Source organism: Patella vulgata, chromosome 1 (genome assembly GCF_932274485.2).
Source record: "Patella vulgata chromosome 1, xgPatVulg1.2, whole genome shotgun sequence".
Taxonomy (NCBI): domain Eukaryota; kingdom Metazoa; phylum Mollusca; class Gastropoda; family Patellidae; genus Patella; species Patella vulgata.
The window spans coordinates 51,321,959-51,348,481 of NC_065879.2; the positions used below are offsets into that span (position 1 = coordinate 51,321,959).

General features: G+C 36.1%; 1 protein-coding gene across 1 annotated transcript in view; it reads right to left on the minus strand.

Moving 5' to 3' along the window:
- LOC130010740 (uncharacterized) overlaps positions 1–26,523 on the minus strand; it is a 171,969-nt gene that overhangs the window by 63,804 nt on the left and 81,642 nt on the right. Inside the window, exon 4 of the mRNA XM_056098733.1 lies at positions 7,639–7,834. Within this exon, the coding sequence (XP_055954708.1) occupies positions 7,639–7,834 (196 nt within the window). The remainder of the gene's footprint in view (positions 1–7,638; positions 7,835–26,523) is intronic.

Consider the following 26,523-nt stretch of genomic DNA (forward strand, 5'->3'; position numbering starts at 1 on the left):
TGGTCCTACTAATGCCCAAAATTTTGTCTTTCCAAATCAATTATTGTCCGAATAGCAGGTCATTCAAATTTGGATCCCAAATTGCCTATTTTTGGCTTATTTTTCGATTAAAAAATACTTTTCCAATTTTCCAGGTCAGTATCAACTGAATCAATCTAATATTTTGTGGGAATGTATCTGGGTACTAACCCATCTCACAGAAAAAATTTGGTCCAAATCCCTGACCCAAGGGTTATCACCCCCTGCATGGTGCTCTCGCGGACACGCTCTTAAGCAGCAGCTTCTTAGTCATTTACAAAAATTTCAACTCCTTGAGAAGTTCCAGTCTGCTTATCGCTCTAGTCACAGCACTGACAGAGTCCTACTATGCGTTCTGGATGCCACATAAACATCTGTTGACGAAGGAAAGATTGTTGGTCCTTTTGGCTTTATCATCAGCTTTCGATACTATTGATCACGACAACCTACCTGATCGACTGTCAGCAGAATATGTACTAACTGGGTGCATTCTAAATGGTTTTCATTCTATCTCACTGGATGATTTTAGTATTTTGAAGTCAACAACTCCTCATCAAGTTATCATCAACTATTATGTGATGTTCATAAAGGATCCGTTTTGGGCCCGATAATCTTCACAATGTATACAAAGATAGGTAAACTTTGCTGTATCATTTATATGCTGATGATTCTCAGATCCTTGACAGTTACCAATCGATCAAATTGTTGTCATCAAGAATCTGGAAGGGTGTCTCGATAATGTCAAAATGCTTTAAACTCAACAGAGTTTCTTCTCGTGGGTCCAGCTTAAGAAATGTGACATTCGATCGATCAACATTGGGAACACCGAAATTCCCGTGTCTAGAACTGTAAAACATTTTGGAATTCTTGTCGATTCTCGTCTATGTTTTGAAAACCATGTAAACGTTGCTGCAACCTTAATCAGATCCTTCGTTCTCTCTAGAATCCACTACTGTAATTCGTTACGAACTGGTATTATGAACGAACAGATTTCAAAACTCCAAAGATTACAAAACCGCACTGCTTACATTGTCACAAAAACTAAATCAAGATCACACATCACCCCAGTCTTGAACAAATTACATTGGCTCCATGTTGGAGAAAAGATCAACTTTAAAGTCTTATTGTTAACCTATCGATCGATAAACAAATCCGCGCCAGGTAATCTTCAAAATCTAGTATCACTGTATCAACCTGCAAGGCCATTAAGATCAGAAGGAAAAGTATTATTGGATGTACCTGCCTATAATTTGAAATCATTTGGATCCAAAAATTTTGGATAAAGCGCGTCAATTGTGTGGAGTACACTTCCAGAAAATATCCGACAATGTAAATCTGTGTCAGCTTTTAAATCCGAAGTGAAAACTTAGTTATTTAGTCACTACAGACGTGTCAACTAATCTGTTTTTTCCGTGAGACTCGCGGATTCGTGACTTTCTCCCGATCACGGGAGGAATTTTCTCACGGAAAATGGCCATATTGCCGATTCTAGTTTTACTTTTTCAAAGGGAGGTAACTCCCTTACTTCCGTTTCATAAATCGACCTCATGATTGGCTGAATCTGACCGGAAACTTATAATTCCGGTAATACATACGCGTGACAGCCCAACGTGTGTTTGTGAATTGTTTGGAGTAAATAAAGTAAATGATATCAGAGTACATGAGCGTACCAAATAAAATAGAGACCTGTACAAGGTTCTTTCCATAACCATCATTCTACCCCATGGCTAGTAAACGCCTGTCTATGCGATTTTGACAATTCTCCGGCAATGACTATGAGTGAACATTTCATGCCACGTGACTTTAGCTTGAAATCGGAAGATTGACTGAAATTTAGCAGACTTTTAATCTGCGATTTTGGATTACGTTTCCAGTTAAATATATTACTAGCGATTGTATTATAATACTTTGATATCAATCACAATATATGCAAATAATCTGACTCAAAAGTTATCGAAATATAAGCGCAACTACCATTTATGTACGGGAGAAACTTGCGGGAAAATACCACTCTGACGTCAAGTTTCCAGGGATTTCCATTCACGCGATTGTAGCCATAGAAAACGGGATTTATCGGTTTTGCAGATTGAAATTTGCTACTTTCGACTAAATGTAGCCTGCTTTTTATCCGATATTATCAAGATTATAAATATTTTATATATTATCATTCAAATTATTACGATTTTCATGATTTTTAACTGGCTATTATTCGCGGATTTGAGTTGTAAAATTCGCACAACCGATTCTTATTTATGATGATAATTGATAAGACTGAAAACACATTTTGGACCGTATTAAAGTCTTTTGAGTAACATTTTATCTATATTTTCACAAAATATTTCCAAAAATTTTTTTTTCTGTCATTTAAATTATTGACCCGAAACCCAAAAGGAATTTCATTTGTTCATTGTTGTATGCAGCAAAAACGAGTGTACAGTGTAAAAAGTACTAAAGTATTAGCCTATGATTAATAAAAATGAAATTATTGGATGAAAAAAAAAAATCTCCTGGGGGTTGATGTTAATCAGCTAAAATTGGCTCTTATTCAATAAAACACATGTGCTCTGTCAACCATATTTATTTCACACTAACCCAGACTCCTTCAGTGAAGAGTTCCACTTCCGGTATAAACAAAGTGAAAGTAAAGTGATAAAGGTACATGTAAAATGAAAGTATAATTATAAAAAGGTGAAATAAAGAACATTAACATTGCCTCCTTTTTTTTTCTTTGTTTTTAGATTACAAAATTAACAAGACCATCATTGGATTAGACTGTCCTCCGGTCTGGGGATTATTCTGCCCCTTACATACCTAGTTATGGAAAAAAAAAAAAAAATAACAAAATTACGACCCTCACTGGATTAGACTATCCTCAGGACGGGGGATTATTCTGCCCCTTACATTTAAATAGAAAACATAAGTACAAGTTTTTAAATATTAGTTCACTTGAGTCACTTAAATGTCAATTTCACCAAAACACAAAACATTAAGTAAAGTCAATCCAGACACTCCCTTTTTGGTCATACAGTTTGCAAGTTGTTTACATCCTTCACACCACTTGGCATAAATGTTTTGTTCCATCATTTCTTTCATGGATGCAATATCAATCCGTAACCTCTTATCATCACACATTTTTGTACTTCCGAGGGATTCTATTAAACTTTTATTATCTGTATATCCAATTACTTTTACAGTTTGAGGTTTTAAATTTAAAATATCTTCAAGCATTTTCCTGTAATATATTGCAGATTCCAAACCTTCCTCTAAACTCAGTGCTTCTGCTGCTATGGTTGATCTCACCACTCGTTTAATTTTGTTAGCCTGCCAGACTACTGGACTGTATATATCCAGTGATCTATCATATAAAAGAATAATATGACCACCAACACTTCCAGTTCCATCATTTATATTATTTAAAGATGCGTCACTATAAACATGTATTTCCCATTTTTCTGGGTTAAGTGCAAATGACCTAAATGATATTTGTGTCTTTACATCTTTTAGTCTATTTATAGCTTTATTTGCACGGTTCAAATCACCAACTGTTGCTTGTTGTAATTTGGTGCTCAAATCAATTTGTTCAAAGGCCATATCAGGTCGTGAAACTTGTACAACCCAATTTAATTGGCCTATTGTTTTTCTGTATATTGTTTGTTCGTCATTTGTCAATATATCATCTTTATTTCTGGCTCTTTGCGTATGAAGAGGTGTATATTCTAATTTCTCGATGAAATCTGAATGATCTAATACTATACCATTTTGATTTTGGAGAAACCTGAATCCAATGTAACAAAACTCTGTATTCTCTTCTTTACCAGCTCTAAATCTCTCTGTTAATTTTACCATCATTTTATTAAACACCTCTGTACCACCATGTAAAAAATCATCAACGTGACAGCATACAATACCAACAGTTTCAGTCCGATATGCGCGAATATCGAAAGGAATCGAGATCTTTAGGTTATAAACTTGCATTTCAAGCTTCAAAAAAATCGGATAAAAATTGTGACCTCTATAGGGTCCACAACCTTGATATACCATATTTTTACGTTATTTGAGAACGAACGACGGCCATTTTGTTAGGGTCTAACAGTGATATAATAATACGTTTTTTTAAATCGAATAAAAATTATGATCTCTATAGGGTCCACAAGCCAAAAATGTGATTTTTTCGTACAATCAGGGGCCATAATTCAGGAAGTTACAGTCCGATATGCACGAATATCGAAAGGAACCGAGATCTTTGGGTTATAAACTTATATTTCAAGTTTCAACAAATTCGGATAAAAATTGTGACCTCTATAGGGTCCACAACCTTGATGTACCATACTTTTACGCTATGCGCGAATATCGAAAAGAACCAAGATCTTTGGGTTATAAACTTACATTTCAAGTTTCAACAAAATCAGATTAAAATTGTGACCTCCATAGGGTCAACAACTTTGATATACCATATCTTTACGCTATTTGAGAATGAAGGGCGACCATTTTCTCTGTCAGTTTTGGGCCGATTTTCACGAAATTCGAACTCAGCCATCCTTAGGGTGTAACGGTGATATAATAATTTGTTTTTTTAAATCGGATAAAGATAGGTTGCCAGGCAACGAAACATACACCCACAGCAGCTAAATCGTCAGGGCAGTCAACAAGAGTTGTCGCATATTTTTACTTTTTTCAGTAATGAAACATTTATAATACACTAAAATCTGATTAAGAGCAACAACTCAGAAAACCATTAGAATTTGTTTGGTTTTTATAAAGTTCTGCCCCATGCTAACATTTTGTATACAAAACTTTTAATACTGTATCATGGATTTAGCTGTTCCAAGTCTTAAAAATTCATTGAAAATCAATATACTTGTTCGTCTCAATATCTTAAACTCTGTGTATCAATCTGAAGTCAATCGGATATTAACTTTGGCCTCTAGAGCGTCCACAAGATTTTTCAAATTGATCAAGGGCCATAACTTTGGCAGTAATTATCAGAAATCTTTGAAGATCAATAGGATTCTTCGCCTCGTGACCTCAAACACTGTTTATAAATTTAAAGTCAATCAGATATTAACTTTCGCCTCGAGAGCATCCACAAGGTTTATTGAAGTGATCAAGGGCCATAACTTTGGCAGTAATTATCAGAAATCTTTGAAGATCAATAGGATTCTTCGCCTCGTGACCTCAAACACTGTTTATAAATTTAAAGTCAATCAGATATTAACTTTCGCCTCTAGAGCATCCACAAGGTTTATTGAAGTGATCAAGGGCCATAACTCTGGCTGTAATTATCGGAAATCGCTGAAAATCAATAGGATTCTTCGTCTCATGACCTTAAACACTGTGTATAAATTTAAAGTCAATCGGATATTAACTTTTGCCTCTAGAGCGTCCACAAGATTTTTTGAAGTGATCAAGGGCCATAACTCTGGCAGTAATTATCGGAAATTGCTGAAAATCAATAGACTTCCTCGCCTCATGTGGGCGTATAAAAATTATGACCTCTATAGGGTCCACAAGCTAAAAACGCGATTTTTCGTACAATCAGGGGCCATAATTCAGGAAGTTACGGTCTGATATGCGCAAATATCGAAAGGAACAGACATCTTTGGGTTATAAACTTATATTTCAAGTTTCAACAAAATCGGATGAAAATTGTGACCTCTATAGGATCCACAACTTTGATATACCATATTTTTACGCTATTTGAGAACGAACAGCGGCCAATTTGTCTGTCAATTTTGGGCCGATTTTCACGAAATTCGAACTCAACCGTCCTTAGGGTGTAACGGTGATATAATAATATGATTTTTTAAATCGGATAAAAATTATGACCTCTATACGGTCCACAAGCTAAAAACGCGATTTTCCGTACAATCAGGGGCCATAATTCAGGTTACGGTCCGATATGCGCGAATATCGAAAGGAACTGAGATCTTTGGGTTATAAACTTACATTTCAAGTTTCAACAAAATCGGATGAAAATTGTGACCTCTATACGGTCCACAACCTTGATATACCATATTTTTACGCTATTTGAGAACGAACGGCGGCCATTTTGTCTGTCAGTTTTGGGCCGATTTTCACAAAATTCGAACTTAGCCGTCCTTAGGGTGTAACGGTGATATAATAATACGTTTTTTTTAAATCGGATAAAAATTATGACCTCTATAGGGTCCACAAGCTAAAACCGCGATTTTGCGTACAATCAGGGGCCATAATTCAGGAAGTTACGGTCCGATATGCGCGAATATCGAAAGGAACCGAGATCTTTTGGTTATAAACTTACATTTCAAGTTTCAACAAAATCGGATAAAAATTGTGACGTCTATAGGGTCCACAAGCCAAAAACGTGATTTTTCGTACAAACAGGGGCCATAATCCATGAAGTTTCGATCCAATACATGCCAATATCGAAAGCAGCCGAGATCTTTTGGAGATACACCTATATTTCAAGTTTCGTTAAAATCAGATAAGAATTGTGACCTGTAGAGTGTCCACAAACAAATTGTGGACGGACGGACGGACGCATAATACGTCCACATGAAAATGTGGGCGTATAAAAATTGTGACCTCTATAGGGTCCACAACCTTGATATACCATATTTTTACGTTATTTGAGAATGAACGGCGGCCATTTTGTCTGTCAATTTTGGGCCCATTTTCACAAAATTCGAACTCAGCCGTCCTTAGGGTGTAACGGTTATATAATAATACGTTTTTTTAAATCGGATAAAAATTATGACTACATCGATTATCATGACATTCGAGACATTTTAATGTGCAATAGTTTTATATCCACCACTATCGGTAATTGTATCTGTATCGGCCGATATATTTCACTGTCAATATCTGATACTATTAGAATGCCCGGCTTCGCTCGGGGGTCATAACCCCGAAATCGGAAGTGGTAGACTAACGCCACCTGGCCTATGTTACTCCCCGGTCCGAGCTACCCCTATACCCCAAATTTCAGACTCGGGGCAGACCTAGTGTAGCCGCCAACCCTGAACAAACAGACAGACAGACAGACAAACAGAAATATAAACGACAGTCACAAATATTAGTATAGATAGATGGTAAACCGATAGTAGCCATATCGGACCATCACTAAGGGCAATTATCTAGTCAATCTACGGCTATTGGACACACATTTAAGCTTACATTCTTGATTCTTAGTCGGGTTTTGTATAAAGACGAACTCTTAAACAACATTTTTTAGACAATATCTAATTTTTCATGGTCTAATCAATGCTAAAATGTACTCAAAATTGATCATCTAATATTTCATTAAAAAAAAAAAAAATTTTAATTGTAGTTATATGAAATGGAGTTTAACATCCTACTTTTCTGCACTGACTAGGCAAAATAAGACTTGCTTATGTCCAACAGTGTGATATGCGGGAAATTTTGCAAGGGCAGTGGCGCTACTGCCTACTCTTATTTCGAATTCCAATTGTCAAGGGGTGGGTTCTTTTATGTATTCCAATGTGTAATCAGAACCTTGGCTTTTTGTCCCATCTGAGGGACTCCATCTCCGGTTTATTTTGTTTGCAAAGGATGCCAAATGCTGGTAAGTTTTTAATTCATCATATCTTTATAAGCATTAATAATAATGAAACAACTCACTGTTATCATTATCAAAAAGTCTGTCTGCTCTGAATACTGGAGTTAACAAAACACTTTTATTAGCGTCTTCCGCGAAATTTAGACTCAATGTCGTCCCGTTAAGATTTAAATCCAAGTTAAGTGATGTGCTGGTTTCATTGCCACATTCTCCAAGTGACACTGTTGTCTGGTTATCAAATGGTATAGTTATATTGTCCTGAAAAATACAAGCATAGGTTGTGACATGGCTCAAAATGTTCGTCTGTCTACTTGTTGCCGACAGGCGATTCTTAAGTCTGACCGGTATCAAGTAAATTTTACTTGATGTTCAGTAAATTGACTTAAAACCACAATACTCACGTTAGCACTTCACATATATTTAATTACCCTTTTCCAAATGCAAGAATAACCACGGAAATACCGCGAAAAACCACCATTTGCAATATCTACACTTAGCGTTGTCGTACAGTACAGTTACTCAGAAAGTTGTAAAGTCAAATTACAGCCAATTTTATAACTATAAATTTCACACAATCTATGCATGTTTTCATCCGTTTGACACTAGTTTATACCCTGATGAAATGAAATGGGGTTTAACGTCCTACTATACCCTGATGAAGTATCTACACATAAATATCTAAACAAGCCAACAGTGAGGCTGATGTGCCCCGCCGAAATCCCCAAATAAATAGATGACACATATTAATTAATAGCACATCTATTTTTTTTCAAAAGTATCGAGCAATCAAACTGATTATCAACTATACACTAAGTCTCATCACTCTCTATAGATAGAATCAAAGTTATCTTGTCCCAAAGCATCGACCAAGGAAATTGCTTATCTCTGCTTAGCTTTAGCTCGATTTGTTAATCATTGAACTTAGTCAAGACAATCATCTACATCAAGTTTAAACATTCTACCTCAATTAGAAGCAGAGTTGTTATGTTCCAAAGTCTTGACCAATCAAAATGCTTATTGCTCCTTAGCCTAAGCAGAAATTCTCATCATCGAACTTAGTCAAGGTATTGATGTAATGAAACTATACACCAAGTTTCATAACTCCCAGAACTTAAGTCATCGTGTCCCAAAAGCATCAACCAATCAAATTGCTTATCTCTACATGTACTTACCATAAGAGGAAAATGCTCATCTTCGCACTCTATCAAGGGATTGACCTCATAAACACCTACACCAAGTTTAAACATTTTAGCTCAATTAGATTGAGAGTTATTGTGTTCCAAAGTCTCGGCCAATCAAATTGCTTATCACTCTGCTTTCTGCTTACCCTGAGCAGAAAATGCTCATTATCGAACTTAGTCAAGGTATTGATGTAATGAAACTATAAACCAAGTTTCGTCACTCTCACTTAATTAGAACTAAAGTTATCGCATCCCAAAGCATCAACCAATCAAATTGTTTATCTCTGCTTACCCGAAGCAGAAAATGCTCATCTTCGAACTCCATCAAGGCATTGACCTAATAAACACCTACACCAAGTTTGAACATTGTAGGTCAATTAGAAGGAGAGTTATTGTGTCCCAAAAAGTGTGACGGACAGACAGACGGACGGACAGAGACGGACGAACACATTTTAATAGTCCCCTGCTTTCTTCGAAAGGCGGGGGACAATAAATTAGCCCCCCCCCCCCCCCGAGTCATGTGACCTAATTTTACCGTAACCACGGAGTGCCATACGGCACACATGGTAAATATTTTTGTGGCTCAAACACACACTGCTTGTTGTCTGGTGTATTTAATCACCTAAAAAATTGAAGACAATTTCTATAAATAAAGTCTATGTATAATTTTTAGTGTAAATATAGAGAGAATGTGACAAAGGAATTCCCGGGGGGTGTTACCTGTCCTCCACACAAGGTAAATATAGTGCCATGCACAGGTGAGAAGCGTGTTTTGATATTCAATTTATTACGGATACTTTAGAATCTATATTTACACACTTTTCAAAGGCCAAGTCAAAAGCCTTTCTATTCAATTTAAAACATAAGTTTGGTACATGTTTGATAATTGGCGGAATTCATGTGTATTTGGATTAGACTAGAGAATGGGCCCGACTAATCACCGGAATTCATTTACAATCACCAGAATTCACTTACAACCATCAGAATACACTTCGAAAACCCCTGATTACTGCCACAAAACTAGTGATGGTCCGATAATCTGTTTGAACATCGGTAACTGGTTGATAAGTGGCCTATCGGGAGAAATCGGTATCGTACGATACACGGCCATTTTGCCGATACTTGAGTTGCCGATATCTGTTCAAAACAACTTGGTAATTACATGTACCTTTAAAATATTATCCGAGTTGTGAACAAATCATTATTTTGCTTGACACACGGTGCATCTAAATAGCCACACAAGTGCGCGTTGCTATTTAGACGTACAGGTAATACAAGACTCTCATTGGGGACGTAAAAAAGAAAGAATAAACAGTAAAAAGTCCTTACCGGTCTCTGTTATATAAATGGTCACGCGCACGTGCAGACAGACATTAACCTACAACAGTCCACCCGATAAACCTTTTGATTGGAATAGGGAATAAGCCAATTGCATGATGATCAAAATCATAGAATTGGGAGAACACCGTCTGTACATCGGGGAGACCCCCTCTTCAATCTGTTTTCAATGTGTACTGATCACAAACTAGAACAATACCTAATTAGGCTATTGAATTTTTTATTTACATTGTCTCTGATTAAACATATTTATTAACTATATGAAATAAACAATGGTCCTCGCAATAGTTATATCCCTTGATGTTTTCGTGAACAATAATAAAACAACGAACATGGCGACCTGTGAAAATCTAATCTAAACTGTTTATTGCACAGTATTAGTTATAATTACACTGGACATTATGCTGCGATAACTTTTTTGGTGATTTACATATATGTGTAAGATATTCACAAGAAAATCCAAGTAAAGGACGATAAAACCCCCACACTCGAAAAAGGCAGGGCGGAAGATTCCCTAATACAGTGCAGGCAAGTCTGGATCCCAGTGATACATCCGGGGATAAGCAGGAACCGATCCGTGAAAAATATCAAAAATAGAGGATCCCCGGCAACAAACTTCACAACACTGTGTAGATGGTTTAAAAAATTATAATCTAGGTCTGGAACATGTTTCGGGCTGTCCGCCCTTCATCAGCAAGAGTTGAGTACATAAATGATATAACAAAATAATCCAGGCTATATATACAGTATTTGGCGCATGCGCCTTAGTCTCAATTTCTATAAAAAGTAATCCATAGACTGGGATTAGAAAAAATGATGGTTTTTCAAATGGTGTGAATTGGAAAACCCCTATACTGGGATTTTTAAAAAATAAAAAGTAAAAAATAAATAAAAAGTTGATTTTTTGAAATCCTTGTACTAGGATTTGCGAAAATAGTGGTTTATATGTTGTATTCTTGCATTAGTTTATTCCATGCTTCATCAAACTGGTCTTGGTTTGTCTGCATTCATCTATACAGGCTATTACTTCGAGATCATATTTTAAGAGATCAAACTCGTTCTTTTCTATTGAAGTTTTAGATTTCTCGGGGACTTCAATTTCTCTGTTGACTGTAGTTCTCCGGCGGGCCTCAAATGGAGGGACCCATATAGTAGGTGGAGTAGGCATGCATCTGGGCGGCAATTCAAATTCGGCGATATTCTTCTTCTTTTGAATTTTCTTTTTTGGTTTATCAGCTTCTTTTTTCTTCTTTAGTTTTTTCATTTGTTTATATTCTTCTTTTTCTGCTTTACTGTCTAGTTTGTGAAATTTCATTCTGTGTTTACAGAAGTTATGTCTTCTGTTAAAGGTAGTTAGGCAGATGGTGCACTTGGCAGCGGCATCCATCTTGGAATTTAGCAAGCAGTTTTTGAAAAAATGATTAAGCTTTTTCTTTGAGTCCCCCAGAACTCGTTATCGCTAGCAACGTTATGAAACTTTCCTTATGACGTAATCGTTTGTTTAAATTGCGTGATGTTTTTGCAAGAATTTTAATACTTAAAGTATGTTTATCTATGTTAAAATGAATGCTTACAGACGTATCTTTAAAATTCCGTATGTCACTCAAGTGGTTGTAAAATCTGCGTTTCCAGGTATCGGAAGTTTGGCCAATATATTGAATCCCGCAAAAATTGCTGGAAATAGCATAAATTATATAGGTGGCTTTTAATATAATATTTCTTTTGATTAACATGAGATTGAATAAAAGAAGTTACATTGAGGTGTCGGCAAACGGAACAATTATTGCCGCATTTATAACAGCCCCTAGGTTGGGCTGTTAAGATAGAAATGTTGGATCGTACTAATAAATCTTTGAAATTTTTGTTAAGTCTGTAACAAATTTTAAGCGGATTATTTGAGATCAGTCGGGTTTCGATACTGTTTTCAAGTATTTTAAATTGCTTACTAATCGTTTTTTTGAAATTGATGAGGGGGATAAAGTTAGTTATTAATAGAGCGCGCTTTGTCAAAGGATTGGTTAATCAAAATTAAGGGATATCCTCTCTTAAGAAACTGTGTCCGACAGTTTTTAAGGGATACTTCTCGATTAGAGATATTACTAGAAATTCGGCAAATTCGTACAGCTTGACTAAAAGGTAGGTTTCGTTTCTGATGAATTGGATGGAAGCTTTGGTAATGTAGGTACATGAAGCTATCCGTATGTTTGGAGTAAACCTTGGTTTGAAGTTGGTTGTTGGCATCTTTGTAAAGGGTAACATCTAAAAAGTTGATTTCTTTGAGGCTGTAAGGTTAGTTTGATGGACGGTAGGATGTTGTTGAATTCCTCTATGAAGTCTAATAGACTCTGTTCATTAGAGGGCCACAGGAAAAAAATATCGTCGATGTATCTATACCATACTAGAGGTTTTTCTGTGCTTTTTTCTAAAAATTATTCTTCTAGGTTGGTCATAAAGATGCAGGCTATGCAATCTTCAATAATTTGGTATACTGTTGGGAAAAAAATAGAGCAATCGGTGAAGCGTGTGTAGAGAATAAAACCGGTACATAGGAAAGACCCAAATGATGCTTAGGTTGAGAATGAACCTCCATCGACAGGACATAACTTCAACCAAAATACAGGATGATCCTAGACTTAATAACAAAAACAACGACCTCTTGGAGGAAAAAGAAAGCTATTTTATTGACAAGTACCACACGAAACTTAATTCTAAATAAGAGAATAATTAAATTAAATAAAATAAGGACCGTGGTGGGATAGAATATTTGTAGTCTGTAGGCTAAGAAATAACTACCCTTGCCTGTATAATAATGTAACTATGACATTGTGATGTCATAGACTATTGTTAAGTGAATTATTGTTTAATAAATGCCTGAAAAGCCGCTATTGCGGTGAAAACGTTAGCATAAAAATGTAGTTTTTTTTTGCCATCTTGAATTTCAATTATATATATATATATACGTAAGGAACTAAACAATCTGAGAGTGATTGTGTACCTATGGATAATATGTTACGTGATTGGTATTGGATAATTGAAAGTGACAGATTAGTCACTGAAGCGACAGGTAGCTTTTTTCAACATTTCGAGGCCTGTTGTCCGCCATCAGTTTCACACAGCATTAAAATTTCCATAATTTGCTATATCTTTTTCAGTAATTTCACCTACCACTATTTTATCTTAAAATGCTGAATATTAATATTTTCAACTGGTCTAAAGATAGGTTGCCAGGGAACGAAAAATACGCCCACAGCAGTCATCCGGGCAGTCAACAGGGGTTGTCGCATATTTTTTCTTTTGTCAGGAAAATCTGATTTGAAGTAATAACCCATTAAGTAATTATCAGAAATCATTAGGGTTTCACACTGCGTAGATTGTGTGAAACACTATTGTTTTTGTTAAAATTATTCTTATTATTATTAAGCTTTCATATGTATTACATATGAAAGCTTATTGTTTCTGTTAAGATTATTATTATTATTATTTTTTTTTTGTGTGTTTTTCCTGCATATCTTATATCTCAGAATCTAACCGTGGGATCTTTCTGAAACTTTGACCTACCCCCCCAAGAATGGGTGGTGGCTTTGGAATAGGTATGTTTTCAAAACGTTTTACACATCCGAAATCACCGAATTTTACGAACGAATGCATTTGACCTACATTGCTGTAACTTTGTGACTTTTTGACCTATTTTACTAAAAAAAAATTCTTTGAGTACCTTGAATCATTTACTTCAAATCTGCTATTTCGGATTTTCGAATTTCAAAAATTCGTCGCTGTGATTTCGAACCGGAATTTAAAATCAACTTGACAACTTCTTTAATAGTTGCACGATTTTCATGAAATTCAGTATATAAGTAGATCTTACCGATACAACATGAAAAATGTCATTAGAAATTTTCTGTATTATCTCCCCTTGATGAAATTAAGGATCAAAGTTTTAAAAAAAATCAACGAAATATAGGTCCGATTGCCTTGAAATTGTATTTCTTTACTAGTTACGACACTACTGATTCGTACACAAAAAATGGAGTTTGTAGCCCAAACCGGAAGTGCCACCATCTTGAAATGTGAAATATCGCTAAGGCTTTTTTGATATTTTACTTACAGACAAGGGGATTATATTTTCCAAATCCTTGAAGGAAAGACCATAAAATGTAGGCAGTAGAATTTTGATTTAGGTCAACTGATGGACGCCATTTTGAATTGAAAATGAAAAATAGTGAAAAATCCACATTAATGGGCTTGAAAACATACACAATTGGTCGTGACTTAGAGAATGTGTCTCCTATTACCGAAATTATTACATTTCAGGATAGCCTGGATCATGGTCGAGTGTTTGGTATTTGAATATTTCAAAAATTCGAATTTCTCCTTTGATGTTTTCGAGTTTAGCTGGTTTTGAATTCGCGCATGCGCTACACAGGAACCAACGGTACCATGAGTACTAAATTCCGGCGAGCAACTTTTCACGTTGGTACCTAGGTACTCTGAAAATTTCAAGGTGATACCTGCATTCGTTCAAGTCTTGTCACCTGCCTTTCGTCGTTTTTTTTCTAAGTCAATTTACGGCTTCCATGAGGAGAAAAAAGTGGAATTTCGCCGTGGCACCGATTGTCCGAAAACCATGAAATTTGGACACAATACGCCCATTACCACCCTGGACTCTGTGCTTTACCCCCATTTTGATACCATTAAAAAAAAAGAGTTTTAGCAAAAAACGATTTTCGGAATTTAATATTGGTTTTAACCATGTAATACCCAGACATGATATAAGCTTACATATTATAATAATCCCTATGAAATATTTTAATTATTTACTGCTATAATATGAATTATCACTTATTCCCCGTTAAATAAATATCGGTCACCGGGTGCAGCTGTACAACTTCAAGGACCCTGGCCTCAAGTGCATGGGACCAACTGAAATGTCAATAAAAGCACTGGAATGATTTCATTTAAAAAAAAATAATCAGAAAGTAAATCTATTTTTATTTATATGCTATTTGTTGCCAGAAAATATATTTTGTTAGTAGTCTAATTCAAATTTAAAAATAAACAATATTTTTTCTGAAAATCAATGTCGAAATTTAGTGTATCATATATGATACAATGGGTCTGAGGCATATTTTATTGATATATAGAAATTAATGCAGTGTTCTCATTATGTGTTAAAAGAGTGCCAGAAATGTCTCGAAATTCAGCCATTTGTGTATTTAGTATATCAAGTATATGCGTGTATTACAAAGCTCTGATTTGTGTGATTTGTGTACACCCCGCCCCCCCCCCCTCCTACTCGTGTCACTATCATATACATATGAATTCTGCTGCCAACCCACCCACGCGAACATGACTAAATTATGAAACATTGTCTAGTCGTTTGTATGTTACGACAAAACGAGGCCAGCGTGGCTCATTTGTGTCTAGTCGTTCGGATGGTACAAAAACCTGAGGTCAAAGTGGTTCCCCGTGGGCAGTGGTGAAGTATGGAAGGCCTAGCAAGGATCTGTGTCTAGTCGTTTTGATGGGATGAAAAACGCCCGTCCCCTCGTCCATGGTACAAGGATTAGTGCCTAGTCGCTTGGATGGTATGAAAAACAGGGGTCCCCGTTCTCTCCCTTTGTCCGTGGTTCTTGACCGAAGGCCCGACAACTAACTTTGCGTGCAGTTTTTTGGGTAGGACGAAAAATCGAAATCCTGTGTGTACATTGGCGTGCACGAAAAATAACCCTTGGAATGTTATGCACCCACCCCACCCTCGAACAATGCTTAACATAACATTTTGTTTTCACTACCTACATTGTAAAATTTGTTTGATTTCAGTAGTCAAATGACTACAAAAAGGTTACTGGCCTATGTATAGCTCCCTTAATTTACACATAAACTGACCTAAAACTGCACTGCACATATAATAAACCAATTCCCATTGAAATAAAGGTGAAGCCGCACTGCATAATTATATGATTTGATGAAACCCAACTGCTACCTGAAGTTTCTCGCCTATCGAAGTTAGAATATCCGCCGGCGTCATGGCGGCTCGCACATTATAAGAATCATTGCTTTGAAAATGTAGAACGCATTAACACAAAGAAAAACTGATCGGTATCTTCACTATAATTTGTGATAGAATTACTTATTTAAAAAAAACTGAATGATGTAAAAATAAAAAAGGTTGTAGTGCCCAAGTTTAGATTTGTCGTTGATTTCATAAAGATGTTAGGATATAGAACGTTAAATACTGTGTGATTCAACATGGCGGCTGAGGGGTTTAATATGATATAAGTACGAAATACATGTACATGTAGTACCAAATGGTTTATATGTATGAGAGTCAAGGTTTGGACTAAATGTCTTGGGGAAGTAGGAGGCGACTAGTATGTGCCTCTCTTTAGTGGACCGATGTATTAACTGGACGGGTAGGCCTATTCACCTTCGGTTATGTGTCAATGTCAAATAAGCGGCTTCTTATCAACACGGTCGGCTCTGGGCCGGTTTAATTCTACGTATCTCTCGTAGCTGAGAGAAAAAAGATTTTTTAGCCGAGAGAATATCTTCCGTCAAAGTGGTTGTTGATTCATAGATTCTAATAATCCCTTTTGCAGTTTATATGAAAGCTTTGATATCTGCTATGCAGATCTAGTTATTATTATTATTATTTTTTTTTTTCCAATTTGATTGTATCTCAGAAACTACTTGTCGGATTGATTCGATGTCTTCCGATTTACTGGAAAAGTGTGTGTGACTTACAGATTAAAGCTATTTCGAACGTTCTGCGACAATGCGAAATGTCCGAAATCGTCGAATTTGTCGATTTTTTAAATATTGCTGCAATATTAACAATAATTGTCGGATTTTAACATTGGATACATTTTGACATATCCAAAGACAAGGCACATAGCCACGGTTCTTTAGATTTTTGATTTTCCACAAATCGTCGGAGATATTAGGCGCCAAATTTTGAAAATTTACATTTTTACAAAAAACTTTATTTATGAATATTTTAATGTGGTATTTTACCCAGGGTTAAAGAGTCATCTGATTTGACCAAAAATGGCACCATTTTTTGTCATCGTAATTTTCCTTGGCCGCCATTGGCTAATTCTGTTTTTCAGTCCTGGATTAATCATTTATTGCTCGATTTGTATAAAACAAAGTTCATATGCTTCGTGATCCAAAATGTCATTTTGCAGTCCTGGATTAATCATTTATTGCTCGATTTGTATAAAACAAAGTTCATATGCTTCGTGATCCAAAATGTCATTTTTTTTGTTACCGGTAAAGTTACCTTTCGGCAACGGAAGTGACGTAAATTTAGCAAAAACTACAATTTTGACAGTTCGGTACCACTTTTTGAAAGCAAATATTATTTTTTTCAAATCTGGTATGACTGAAAGTGTGTACCCTGTAAAGGCGCAGAAAACGTCGGGCTCAGTTTTTATAATTTCGATTTCGTTTTCGGGTCATTTCGATTTAAAGGTGAAAAAAGATGAAAAAATGAGCTATTTACAACCCATTCAGGCTTTTCATATTTTAAAATATTACTTCGCAACTTTCATAAACTTGTAGCATTAATCCATACCATACGAAGAGAATCTATCTCAAAATTAGTTTGTAATATGAGCAGTTGCCGAGAAATGGTCAATTTTGCATGAGTCACTCTTTACGCTATTGTGTCTGTAAAAGAGTCAATTATTATTGGATTTTATTTAAGTGACACCATTTGATGCGTAATGTCAATTGTGACTAGTTCAACTCAATTTAACATTTTCCATGTCACAAGAAATGACGAAATTTGGGCAAAAACTGTATTTATAGCCTTAGAAACAAATAATTTATTGAAATGAGTCGTATTTGTTGTTTGTTTAAAATTTTGATATTTGATTCTAATCAACTAATAGAATGAACCCATACGATCATATAGATATCACAAAATGGTTTCTAACTTGTTCAGTTGCGGAGAAATAGGCAATTTTCAACAGGTCACTTTTCAAGGTTTTTTGTCCATAAAAGTGTCAATTATTATTCGATTTTCATGCAATTTTCACTATGTGATACCTAATGCCATTTACGATTTCATACAAGTAATTTAAGATTTTCATTATCACCGGAAGTAACGTCATTTTGGCAAAAACTGTATTTTTAGCCTTCAAAACAGATATTTTATTCAAATGAGTCTGAGTTGTTATGTTTTTAAAATTATGATATTTGATTCCAATCAACAAATAGAATGAACCCATACGATCATACAGATACCAGAAAATGGTTTCTAACTTGTACGGTTGCAGAGAAATAGACGGTTTTAAGGTTTTTGGTCTATAAAAGTGGCAATTATTATTCGATTTACATAAAATTTTCACCATGTGATGCCTTATGACATTTCTGATTTCATAAAACTAATTGAACATTTTCATTATCACCGGAAGTACTGTACACTTACATGTAACAAATGTATAAAATGAATTGATATTGCTGGATTTGGTTGATTCGGCATCCATTTTATTTGATGTGTGCAATGATTAGGTGGAAACCAATGGTTTCATTGGTACCGGAAGTGAAATATGTTTAGGGTAACGTGGCACCGGTGAAACCCGTCATTACTGCATCGCAGTTCTAATTATTATTATTATTATTATTTTTCCATTTGAGCATATCTCGGAAACTACTTCTCGGATCGATTCGATGTCTTCGGTTTTACTTTGAAAGTGGGTTTGACTTAAATTTTAAAGCTATTTCCAACGTTCTGTGACAATGCGAAATGTCCAAAATCACCGAAGTTGTCGTTTTTCGATATTTTGCCGTAATGTTATCAATAATTGTCGGATTGTAATATTTGATACATTTTGACATAGCCAGAGACAAGGCACATAGCTACAGTTCTTTGGATTTTTTATTTTCGACGAATCTTAGGAGATATTAGGCGCCAAATTTCGAAAATTTAAATTTTTACAAAAAACTTTTTTATTAATATTTTTAGGTAGTATTTTACTTAGGGTTAAAGAGTCATCTGATTTGACCAAAAATGGCAACATTTTTTGGCAACATTTTTTGCCACAGTATTTTTCCTTGGCCCCCATTGGCTAATTCAGTTTTTCAGTCCTGGATTAATTATTTATTGTTCGATTTGTATAAAACAAAGTTCATATGCTCCGTGGTCCAAAATGTCATTTTTTTTTGTTACCGGTAAAATTGCCTTTCGGCAATGGAAGTGACGTAAATTTAGCAAAAACTACAATTTTGAGAGTTCGGTACCACTTTTTGAAAGCAAATATTATTTTTTTCAAATCTGGTATGACTGAAAGTGTGTGCCCTGTAAAGGCGCAGAAAACATTGGACTCACTTTTTTTAATTTCGATTTTGTTTTCGGGGTAATTTCGATTTAAAGGTGAAAAAAGATGAAAAAATGAGCTATTTACAACCCATTCCTGCTTTTCATATTTCAATATATTTTTTCGCAACTTTCAAAAACTAGTAGCAATAATCCATACGAAGAGAATGTATGTGAAAATTAGTTTGTAATATGAGCAGTTGCCGAGAAATGGGCAATTCTGCACGAGTCCCTTTTTACGCTAGTTTGCCTGTAAAAGTGTCAATTATTATTCAATTTTCATATAAGTGACACCATTTGATGCGTAATGTCAATTTTAACTAGGTCAAACCAATTTAACATTTTCAATGTCACTGGAAATGACGTAATTTGGGCCAAAAATGTATTTATAGCCTTCAAACCAGTAATTTATTCAAATGAGTCGTATTTGTTATTTGTTTAAAATTTTGATATTTGATTCCAATCAACTAATAGAATGAACCCATATGATCATATAGATATCACAAAATGGTTTCTAACTTGTTCAGTTGCGGAGAAATAGACGATTTTTAACAGGTAACTTTTCAAGGTTTTTGGTCCATAAAAGTGTCAATTATTATTCGATTTTCATAAAATTTCCAGTGTGTGATACCTAATGCCATTTACGATTTTATACAAGTAATTTAACACTTTTTCTGTCACCGGAAGTAACGTCATTTTAACAAAAACTGTATTTTTAGCCTTCAAAACAGATATTTTATTCAAATGAGTGATTTGTATTGTTTTTAAAATTATGATATTTGATTCCAATCAACAAATAGATTAAACCCACACGATCATACAGATACCAAAAAAATGGTTTCTAACTTGTACGGTTGCAGAGAAATAGACGATTTTCTACAGGTCACTTTTCAAGGTTTTTGTTCTATAAAAGTGGCAATTATTATTCGATTTACATAAAAATTTTCACACTGTGATGCCTTATGCCATTTAAGATTTCATGAAACTAATTTAGAATTTTCATCATCACCGGAAGTAATGTAATTTTGTCAGGATCACTTACATGTAACAAATGTATACAATGAATTGATATTGCCGGATTTGGTTGATTCTGCGTACATTTTATTTGATGTGTGAAATGCTTACATGGAAACCTGTTTAATAGTTTCATCGGTACCGGAAGTGACATATGTTCAAGGGTAACGGGGCACCGGTGAAACCTGTCATTACTGCGTCGCAGTTCTAGTTAGAATTTGTTTTGATTGTTTGTCTTATGAACATAAACCAGCGGCTGCCAGGCAGAATACGCCCACTTTTTCGAGAGATGGATAGAGAACAAGCTTAAAAGAAAGTGATTTTTCCTACAATCAAGGGCCATAATTGAGGAAATTACAATTCGATATGCGCAAATATTGAAAGGAACAGAAATCTTTGGGTTATAAACTTACATTTCAAGTTTCAACAAAATCGGATAAAAATTGTGACCTCTATAGGGTCCACAACCTTGATATACCATATTTTTACGCTATTTGAGAATGAACGGCGGCCATTTTGTCTGTCAATTTTGGGCCGATTTTCATGAAATTCGAACTTAGCCGTCCTTAGGGGGTAACGGTGATATAATAATACGTTTTTTTAAATCGGATAAAAATTATGACCTCTATAGGGTCCACAAGCTAAAAACGCGATTTTTCGTACAATCAGGGGCCATAATTCAGTAAGTTACGGTCTGATATGCGTGAATATCGAAAGGAACCGAGATCTTTGGGTTATAGACTTACATTTCAAGATTCAACAAAATCAGATAAAAAATTGTGACCTCTATAGGGTCCACAAGCCAAAAACGGGATTTTTTGAACAAACAGGGGCCATAATCCATGAAGTTTCGATCTGATACATGCCAATATCGAAAGCAGCCGAGATCTTTTGGAGATACACCTATATTTCAAGTTTTGTTAAAATCGGATAAGAATTGTGACCTGTAGAGTGTCCACAAACAAATTGTGGATGGACAGGGGCGACGGCATAATACGTCCACATGAAAATGTGGGCGTATAAAAAATAGCGCTGTTCGGTTGAGCTAAAAATAGAACCCCTTCCTGGAAATTGCAGGAAGGTCAAAGTATGATAGTACCGTTGTCATTGCCATTGTATTGGGGAGCACGTGGAGAAGGCGAATTTTTGAAGCAAAATGGAAAAAATAACGGTAAAATCTAAATCGGAAGGCATAAAGCACTGCTGCTATGGAATCTGCAATAGTGATACACGATACAGACAGCGTGACGACATGAACGGCGTCTTTTTTATTCCCTTTCCCAAACCAATAACACAGGAGGAAAAATGTAAACGATGGATAAAGGCCTGTGGAAGACCAGAAGAAGCATTCAACATTACAAAAATTAAACGCTGTACATATATGTGTAGCAAACATTTTGTGGGTGGAAACGGTCCAACAATTGAATATCCTGATCCAATACCAGCATTATTACACACGCAGGAGCAGGTGAGTGTCATATTTACAAAAATAATAATAAATACAGGTGTGAGGCGAACTAAGGATTAGAGCGTTATGTTTCATTTCGTGGGATTCTTTTTCTTGTTGATGAACATCTTGTAATTAAAAATTATAATCTTTACGTTATTATGTTAAATACATGTATACAGTAAAGTTTATGTATTGATAATTTTTTTAGTTGAGCTGTTTTCAACGAAAGAGAAAGCCACCAACACCAAGGGCAAACAAGCCAACAGTGAGGCTGATGTCCCCCGCCGAAATCCCAAAATAAATAGATGACAATTAATAACACATTTATTTTTTTCAAAAGTATCGAGCAATCAAACTACACATCAGATACAATCAAGATTATCTTGTCCCAAAGCATCGACCAATGAAATTGATTAGCTCTGCTTAGCTTTAGCTTGAAATGTTAATCATTGAAATCAGTCAAGACATTCACCTAATGAACATCTACATCATGTTTAAACATTCTACCTCAATTCAAAGGAGAGTTTTTATGTTCCAAAGTCTTAACCAATCAAATTGCTTATCGCTCCTTAGCCCAGGCAGAAAATGGCACAATCAAACTTAGTCACTTCATTATAACCAAAGTTATCGTGCCCCTAAAGCATCAACCAATCAGATTGCTTATCTCTGCCTACCGTAAGCAGACAATGTTCATCATCGAAATCCATCAAGGGATTCACCTAATGAATGCCTACACCAAGTTTGAACATTCTACCTCAATTAGAAGGAGAGTTATTTTGTTCCAAATTCTCGACCAATCAAAGTGCTTATCGTTCTGCTTACCCTCAGCAGAAAATGTTCATTATCGAACTTAGTCAAGGTATTGATGTAATAAAGCTATACACCAAGTGTCGTCACTCTCACTTAATTAGAACTAAAGTTATCGTGTCCCAAGGCATCAACCAATCATATTGCTTAACTCTGCTTACCCTAAGCAGAAAATGCTCATCTTCGAACTCCATCAAGGCATTGACATAAAAAACAACTACTAGGCTGTGATTTAGCCCCAAAAATCGTTTCATCTCGTCCCAGCAAATTCCGGGTGACAAACTGACGCTTTGTTACATAATTTAACCAGTAGGCCGTCACTGTCGCATACTTTTCTGTTCCGATGCAATGCACAATAAGTCTTGCACTTGAATTACGTCTCGAACTATATTTGTCAAGTGTAGCCATAATCGGGTGAAAAAATCAAATTCTAAGCCAATCAGAAACCATAAAAGCAAAGATCGTCATAGGTCAAGGGTCAATAGCCATAAATAGACCAGTGAATACCTTTTATGAGACGGAACACGTTGGATTGTTTACATTTGTCTGAGAGAATTTCTCTGCAAATATGCCGGGATTACTGGATAATATCACCTGTTAAATGTTGCATTGACACGGTAAAGACGATTTACCCCTGATCTGTGGCATAAATATGGCCAATAATTAGGAAATAGCACCAATGATTGAATGAATCTTTTATTTTCTGGAAACAAGTATTTCTTCAAAACTATTTCAGTGAGAGAGAGAGAGAAATGGGGTTTAACGTCCACTCGACACAAACTAGGTCATTTCGGGACTAACATGTTTTTTTTAAAAATTTTTATTTCAATAATTTGCTTGCGTGTAGAGGTCTTTAGCAGTGGCAGGAAACCGGAGGACCCAGAGAAAACCCACGAGGTTGGACAGGCGACCCTACTCCTTGTCACGTACAACCGGGGATTCGAAACCACGCCAGTCGACTCAATGACAGACTTTATGATACAGTGCGCGCACGCTAACCATTCAGCCATCCAACCCCCCCCCTATTTCAGTGAAACAATATCCAAAAGAAATATATACTTAATACAGATGAAAACGATTTTGGCATGCTTGAAATACTGGTTCCGTCTTATAATTATATATAATGCTAAGAAAAAACAAAAATAATAATACCATGTGATCTGATCGATACAATTAATAATAATTCACCTTCATCAATTTTACTATTTTTTTAAAACGAGAAAACAATAGACTTATTATAAGAGTATAGAGAGAGAGAAATGGGGTTTAACTTCCACTTGACACAAACTAGGTAATTTTGGTTCAATTTTATTCCAATAATTCGCTTGCGTGTAGTGGTCTTTAGCAGTGGGAGGAAATCGGAGGACCCAGAGAAAACCCATGAGGTTGGACAGGCCACCCTTCTCCTTGTCAAGTACAACCGTGGAATCTAAACGACGCCAGTGGACTCAATGACAGACCTTATGATATGCTACCCTTTCAGCTACCCAACCCCCTATAAGAGAGTATAAGATTACATTTATTTAAAGAAAGAAATTAAAAAAAATAAACAAATGCAATGATATAAATTTCCTCGTACACAACAATACCATACACCACTAGTATTAATGAAAAATGTATATAATATACTATTCAAAAAAAGTAGGGGATATTTGATTTTGGGGGCATAATACTAAAATATGCAAATGACTACGAAAAAAGTCACTATAGAACCTAACAGAAGAAACATTTCAAGTTACATGTGACGCCCAAACGCACCAATATGCTTGGGATCATCATGGGGGTCCAACCCAAGATTTGCACGACTCTGACTTTGAATGTTACAGTCATTGTGGCATTGAATTCCAGGGTGGAAACATCAGTTTAATTGTTTTAGTGACCAGAAAACAAATTTTGATATGCGTCGGCTTACCCAAATGAAAGGTTACGTGCCCTGGCATGCTACAGATCGGCACAACACAGGCGGTTGTGGCGCGGACGATGAATGTTTCTCAGTCTGTCATAAGCAGGCTATGGTCCAGATACCGTGATACACAATCTGTACAGGACAGACCACGCTCAGGTCGACCAAGGGCGACAACTCAAGCCCAGGATCGATTTATCCGTACCTTGGCCTTGAGAAATCGTGTCATCACAGCAAATCAGATCAGCGCTCGTCTTCAAACAGACACTGGTGTGAGAGTGAGTGGCCAGACGATTCGGAATCGACTGCATAGGGGTCACCTTCGCGCCCGACATCCTCGCGTGATCCTTTGTTTGAGAGATCATCACATTCAGGCAAGACGTCGTTGGTGTAGGGATCGTCAACACTGGGATAATCGACGCTGGAGCAATGTGATGTTTTCAGATGAGTCAAGGTTCACTGTTGATTTTTTGGACAGACGTAGGAGGGTGTGGCGTCGTCGAAACGAGCGCTTCCAAGACGTTAACGTCATCAGACATGATCGATTTGGGGGTGGTTCTGTTATGGTGTGGGGAGGCATCACTGTTGCTGGAAGAACGGCTTTACATGTTGTTGCAGGGCGTGTTACAGGCCAGTACTACCGGGACAACATCTTGGCAGTCCATGTTGTGCCGTTCGCACGACGTCATGGACTCGCGTGTCATCTTCCAGGATGACAACGCAAGATGTCACAGGGCCAGGATCGTTACAGGTTACCTCCAACAACAGAACATCACCACATTACCTTGGCCAGCACTGAGTCCCGACCTCTCCCCCATCGAGCATGTCTGGGACATGCTTGGACAGAGGTTACGTCAACGTCAACAACGTCCTGCCAATGTCCAAGAACTTGCTGCTGCGTTGCAACAGGAATGGGACAATCTGGACCAAAATGACCTTAGACGTCTCATTAGGAGTATGCCACGTCGGATCAATGCTTGTTTGGCAAACAGAGGAGGATTTACCCGTTACTGACTTGGTTGTGATGCTGTGGTAACTTTGCTGTTTGACCCCGGGTATCATTTTACCCTTATAATGGTCAGTCTGTGCCTTACTTAGTCTAACGATCATTTGGAATAAATCGATGAATGTGAACTTCATTTCATTTTGTCATTTGTTTCTTCGTCAGTTTCATTAGGTGACTTTAATAACACTTAAAAATCAAATATCCCCTACTTTTTTTGAATAGTATAATAACATCATCATTTTTTAAAGTGAATTAATAATGGAGAACGGTTTCTAATGTGCTGTTCAGGTTCTTATATTCACAGAATACATGTATTTACACAGAGATCAGGTCTTGTGCCCATATACACTGTACAAAATTGAAAGATATATACCAACCAGTAAATAAAAGTACATATAAGAGAAAAACAAACAGTAATTACCTAAGTAAAATGGTTCTAGTAAAATGAATTAGAAATGAAATGGTCTAATGAAGATGGGCATATACGCCATACAGTGTGCTATAAAGCAAATTTTGCCTGGGCACAGCACTATGGCCTACGTTTATATCAAATTACAACTGCCAAGGGATCTTTTTACGTGCACACCAATGTATACACAGGACCTCGACTAGACTGCTGTCCTTGTGCCTTGTCAGCCCTCCGCCTGCACCACTGACAAGGGGAAACCGTCGGAAATGAATTAGAATAAAAAAGTAAAATAAAAACATATAGTAAGCATAAAGTGACAAAATATAATATGAAAATTTATTGACATGTACAGTACATTCAAGTAAAACATATTTAAAATATGTAATATTAAAAAATTGCTTACAAAAATACATGTATACAGGTGTAGGCCTACTCACATAATTTCATCAATATCATCATCACTATTAAAATCAATGTCACTGTAAGCATATGTTTGGCTGTCACTTTTATATTCGAA